This window comes from Bufo gargarizans, chromosome 7, assembly GCF_014858855.1.
Source record: "Bufo gargarizans isolate SCDJY-AF-19 chromosome 7, ASM1485885v1, whole genome shotgun sequence".
NCBI classification, from domain to species: Eukaryota; Metazoa; Chordata; class Amphibia; order Anura; family Bufonidae; genus Bufo; species Bufo gargarizans.
The window spans coordinates 131,401,416-131,407,644 of NC_058086.1; the positions used below are offsets into that span (position 1 = coordinate 131,401,416).

Here is a 6,229-nt window from a genome sequence, read left to right on the forward strand (position 1 = left end):
GAACATTGCACATCAACACCAATTCTGATTACAACTGTCAAGAATAGTGGAAGGAACATCATGGTTTGGGGCTGCTTTTATACCTCAGGGCCTGGTATCCTTGTGATTATTGAAGGAACAAAAATTGTAATATATATGTATATAGCTGTCCAAAACCTCAAACTCGAGAGACACTGGGCGATGCAACAAGAAAAGCACCCAAAGCAAACAAGTAAATCAACTAAAGAAGGGTTTAAAAAGAACATTTGTGTTTTGGAATGGCCATGTCAGAGTCCTAACCTTAAAGAGGTATTCCCATCATTAACATTTATGCTATATCCACAGGATATCCATAAATGCCCAATACATGTAGGTTAAATATATGCCACCTCTCCAGTCAGAGTCCAGTGGGCTTGAGATGGGGTTGGGGGTGCCCTGTTCTCAAGTTTGGGTCCTAAAGGTGGTACTTGCATCTATTGAACATTTTGTTTTTAACCTTTTACCGTATCCTCTGGCATGACTTAATGAGGGCTACGTATGCATGGCATCCCAAAAATTTTGATGAACTGAAACACATTTGCAGGGTGGAATGGTTGAAAATTCCTTCTCAACAGTATACAAATCTTATTTGCAGCTATAGGAAACATTTGGTGGAAGTTATTGCTTCTAAAACGTGATCTACAAGTCATTAAAGGCCATTAACAGCAAACTTGAACCTATAAAACTGGCTGACCTGTTGCGCTTGGCAGCTGAAGGATCTGTGTTGGTCCCATGTTCATATGTGCCCGCATTACTGAGAAAAATGATGTTTTAAGGCAAATGAGCCTCTAGGAGCAATGGGGGTGTTACCGTTATACCTAGAGGCTCTGCTTTCTTCACAACTGCCAGGCCCTCTCCACTTTGATTGACAGGGCCAGGTAGTGTAAACATCATCATGCCTGGTCCTGTCCATCAACGTGGAGAGGGCACAGCAGTTGCAGAGGAAGAAGAGCCTCTAGGAGTAACGGAGATACACCTTGTTGCTCCTAGAGGCTCATTTGCATATATTACAACATCATTTTTCTCAGCAATGCAGGCACATAGACAATGCACCAGGGACAATGAGCCTTCACGAGGATGAGAGATGGCAGTAGCCATGGCTTGTCGCCATACAGCGGAGGTGATTGCTGCATGTAAATGCAGCTCTTTCCTCTACTGCCCAGCAGGCAATTATCGGGAAGGAACAGTCCTTTCCCGATAATTGCCTTCTCTATTGATGCATGTAAATGTGCTTTTACTTTTTGTTCTTGCACTGTGGATATTTACCTAAAGTGCTCAATAAAAGACATGACCGGTGCAACTGTATGTGTGCTGTTAGATTGCTTTTGTCTATAAATTTGACTATCAGATTATATTTTATTAGGAATCAATGGATAAATCCAGGTACATTCAGAATGTTCCTTTAGGCTGGGTTCACATGTGCGCTGTGAACTCCGGTAGTCTGTTCCGGTGGAGGAACAGATCGCTGGAGTTCACCGTATCTGGCAAAGCTGGATACTACCATGCACTGCCGGATCCCCTCTCACTGTAATAGGATCTGGTGGTAATCTGTCCGCTTTCCGGAATATATGCCGATTTTCAGCCAGACAAAAACTGTTGCGTGTTGAATATTTTGTGTGGCTAAAAGCCGGCACGTACACCGGATACAGTGACCGGATTACAGTGCAGGAGTTCACAATGCAGATGTGAACCCGGCCTTAATCTAGGGAATGCTTGCAATTTCCATATTTAATTTTGTATCAGATATGGACTCTTAGTGGAAAATCACGGTGTCGTTTCCAGATGTCACATTTCTCTGTAATTTTTGGAGGAGCTGTAGTTTGCACATGCATGTACAGAGACAGAGAGAGAAATGACAATTAAAACATGGCTGGAGGGACTGGATGTAGAAACCGGAAATGAGAGCCATGTACCATCACCACCTAGAATCCATACATATGTCATGCAGGAGGAAGAGGAAAATTGTTTACTGGAAGAATATTCAAGACATATGCTCATATGAGCTAATGCTGACAGTACGTTCGGTGATTTAAGGCTGATGATGAGACCTGGTACTGGATGTAAACAGACTGGATATTACAGGCACGCATGACGTTATGCATTATTTTTATGAAGACATGAAGTGTAGGAATTAAAGGCCAAAAAAGTTAAAACAGTTGGCCAGTTTATATTACTAGCTGCACATGTGCCGGTAACGGCATATGCATTCAGCTAGTAATACGTATCAGCTGCCCCATTTATTTACATTGGGTACTGACCGGGAAACTAGCGCATGCGCAGGTCATCCCCAGTGTAAATGTGGGATCCTCCATCAGCAGCCATGTTCCCAGCGCAGCGCCGACATGCAGGTCAGAGGATCGTCATCTAAACATGAATTATTCATATTAAACTATCGGACATCAATGCTTATTATGAGCTGCATTCATGTGCTGTTACTAACACATGTGCAGCTAGTAATATAAACTGGCCAACCCCTTTAAACATGAACCACTTACAGATATTGTTTTAGGGCCTGGAGCCTGAGGAAGTAATAAAGTCCATCTGCTCTATTTGAGGAGAGCATGTTAGAAGAAATTGTTGGGGAGGGCCTGTAATAGACATTGCCTTGGGGTTCAATACCTTCAAGTTAAAGGGGTTTTCCCATCTCAGCCAATATCTGGGACCCACACCTACAATGAAAATGGAGCCCTGAAAGTGGTAGAGGGAGCACTAGGCATGTGCAGCCACCCTCCATTTATTTCTATAGAGCCGCTGAAAATAGCTGAGTGCTGGCCCGGCTGTTTCCATCGGCCCCATAGAAATGAACGGGAGTTGTGGCCACGCAAGCATGGTGTGCTCCCATTCACTACTACAGGGAGAGCGCTTGGTGGTGGCCGGACCACGGAAAACCCGGGGTTCTCCAGCCACCACCTTCCCTGCTCAGTTCTCGGTGTAGGTGCTGGGTCCCACAGGTGGGACCTGCACCTATCAGTCAATGGGGGCATATCCTAGCGATAAGCCCCATTGTCTTAGATGGGAGTACCCCTTTAAGTATCTGTTTCGAACATTACTATGTGCACTGAGATGAATAGCTTTTTGATATGATGTAGATTTATGAATGAAAGACCAAAGATCTGTACCCTGCATAATACATGGAAAAATATTTTAGTACTAAAGGAAGAAAATTGCCAAAAAAGCAAGACCTTCAAAATTCAAGTACTATCTTCATGCTTTGCAGGTTGGACTTGCGACTTAGGAGTTGTAAAATTCCTATCGTTAATTTTTGAAATGTGTCAATTATATGGTTGTCCTGTAATCTCCTTCCAGACTCACCTGCGCAATATTTTCTTGCTTCTTCTTTCTCTTGCACAGCGGTAGTGAGTCTGGAGAGAGGTCATTGGATTATCATCATTTGGACAACCACTAAAATCATTTTCAGAAGAAAGGCATTTATAAGCCAGTAAGGACAGCCATCAAAGGTACTTACAGGACTCTCCCATTTTATTATTCTAATGAGTACTACAACACCTACTATATCACCCCTGAATTACAGACTGGGATGCTATCAGGGGGCATGCACTCAGGGGGCCGACAAAGATCACCGGACCACCAAAACCACATCTTGTGAAGCATTTGCTGAGCCAATCACATGATCCCTCATTGACAATCAGCCATACGAACACCCATTCAATGATTTCAGTGGGTGCTATTGCACAAAACAATGTGGCCCTATTAGGGTGTCATGTACTAATATGTGAACAAGAGTGCACCGCGCACGCACGGCATGTTCTCCATTCACTTCTAAGGGAGTTCCAAAAAATAGCCAAACGAGCTCAGCTATTTTCGGAAGTCCCATAGAAATACAGGTGAAACTCGAAAAATTTGAATATTGTGCAAAGTTCATTTATTTCAGTAAAGCAACTTAAAAGATGAAACTAACATGTGAGACTCATTACAGGCAAAGCGAGATATTCCAAGCCTTTATTTGTTATAATTTGGATGATTATGACTTACCGCTTATGAAAACCCCAAAGTCACAATCTCAGGTCCCCTTTGCTCAGGGGGTATGGATTAATTAGCTGACTAGAGTGTGACACTTTGAGCCTAGAATATTGAACCTTTTCACAAATTTCAAATTTTAAGCTGCATTAATGCAGTTCATTACAATTACTGAAATAAATGGACTTTTGCACAATATTCAAATTTTTTGAGTTTCACCTGTAAATGAAGCGTGCACTGCGCATGTGCAGCGTGTTCTCCATTCACTTCTATAGTCGAAAGAGCTCAGCTATTTTCGGAAATCCCCTAGAAATGAATGAAGGGGGCTCCGTTCTAGAGATAACTGTGCACCAATGCTTTTAGGTAAGACAACCCCTTAAACATGAAATGTCCGTTATACTGGGTTAGCGCACAGGCTTCCTCTTCTGGATTGCATCGGTTGTACAAATCTATCACTTTAAGCACACGGTGGTAGCAATTTCTGGGGTGTGACCTTGCTTTCAAATTCACACTTAGATGACATTTCAGTGTGGCATAAAAGAAGCCTGGAATCATTACTTCATTAACACAGTGCAAAATGAATGGAAACAGCTAAAGCGACCCAAAGTGACACAGTCCAGACGTCAACACTTAACACCGCTAAACATTTCCTTTCCTGCCTATGTCATTCATGCCAGGCCTGCTTGAAATCACACTATACATATATTAAGTATCAGATTCACATAGGGAACGTTCAGTTCTATAGCACACTGTGGCTAGAGACTATAGATGCCGTAAGGAGCTCAGCAGAAGAGGACTTTATTTCTACATGTCAGCTGCATCCTCTGAGGTCCACCCCATTTCCATGTATTGGGAGAGTGCAGTTGTTCAATGGGGGATGGGAAGACGATCAGTTCCAGTAACGGCGCTGATGCTTCTGTTACCTCATTGAAAGTGACAGAACGAGGACTGAAAAAACATCTGCACTGAATCGGAATGAAATGCAGAAACAATTTAAAGTACTCCCATTACCTCATATGACATCACCTATTTGTCGTACTCCTATTGCTTCACTTAGCTCCTCCTACTGGTCCAGACGATGGAACCCTAAGACCTTTTTTTTATTCTTCCATCATCCTATGTAGTCATGTTAAACATCTCGTAATTCCTCGTAGTGCAAAGCGGGATCTCTAAATCATCGTCAGCTGAAACAATGCCCCTGTAATGCCGTATACTGTAACCATTATTATTACGCTACAGTATATGCCTACATTCTCAATCAATAAAGGTAATTATACCTCCATGTACGTTCTGTTAAAATAAAAGAATACATCCAAATGTCATCCTAAAAAAAAAATGCTCCCTGCTAAGCCTTACTGTGGTCATACTCATACAGAATCTCAATGCCGTAAGAGCGAAAGGTCAGAATTCCTCCTGCCACCTGCGGGTCAACGTGAGAAATTCCAAAGAGTGCACACTCACCCTGTGCGTTATATCCGTGTTTCATAGGCTCTTGTATGATGACACTTTCATGTCTCGCAGCCATGATCAACTCCAAACAATATAAATTGTCCACGTCCTTGAAAACTGCATCGATTTTGGTAATGAACTGCTTGTAAAACTGTAATGTTGTGGCCTTGGAGTGAGATGGACTATGGCATATCCCAGCGAAAGTTACTATGGAGTTTTTTTCCCCGAATCTGATGCCTCGTACAGAAAGTAACAGGTATGTCTCAGCCTGGACTCTGTACTCTTCTGAGCATTACTGACCTGTTGTAAACCATCCGTCCCATTTGGAGATGGGATGTAATGAGTGAGATTATTGGACTCCATTGGCTGATTCAGGTCACATGCTCCTCTGCAATGTGATAAGAGGACTCAGGTTGTAAAGTGACAGGAGAGTAGATAAGAAGTTCTGGTAGATAGAGGCGAACAAATGATTAACTTCCCAGCAGAAAGGTGGAGTGGAGAGAGCTGAGGTATAAAGGTGTATAGTATGTGTGTCGCTCTACTCTACAGCCACCAAAGCTACGGAAAGGCTCGATTTTTGGCAGCACATTTCAGATCTTGCAAGTCTTTCAAACATATTATATGCAAATTTTGAGTAAAAGTGACGCTCCAACTAAGGCCGGGTTCACTTCTGCGCTGTGATCTCCGGCACTGTAATCTGGTCACTGTATCCGGTGTACATGCTGACTTTCAGCCATGCAACAAATGCTAGGCACAACATTTTTTGTCAGGCCAAAATTCGGCA

General features: G+C 42.8%; 1 protein-coding gene across 1 annotated transcript in view; it reads right to left on the reverse strand.

The window, feature by feature from the left end:
- Positions 1-5,666, reverse strand: part of NR5A2 (nuclear receptor subfamily 5 group A member 2) — a 103,918-nt gene extending 98,252 nt beyond the window's left edge. The window contains exon 1 of the mRNA XM_044301704.1: positions 5,458-5,666. Coding sequence (XP_044157639.1) covers positions 5,458-5,521 — 64 coding nt within the window. The 5' untranslated portion in view covers positions 5,522-5,666. The remainder of the gene's footprint in view (positions 1-5,457) is intronic.
- Positions 5,667-6,229: the final 563 nt, after the last annotated feature.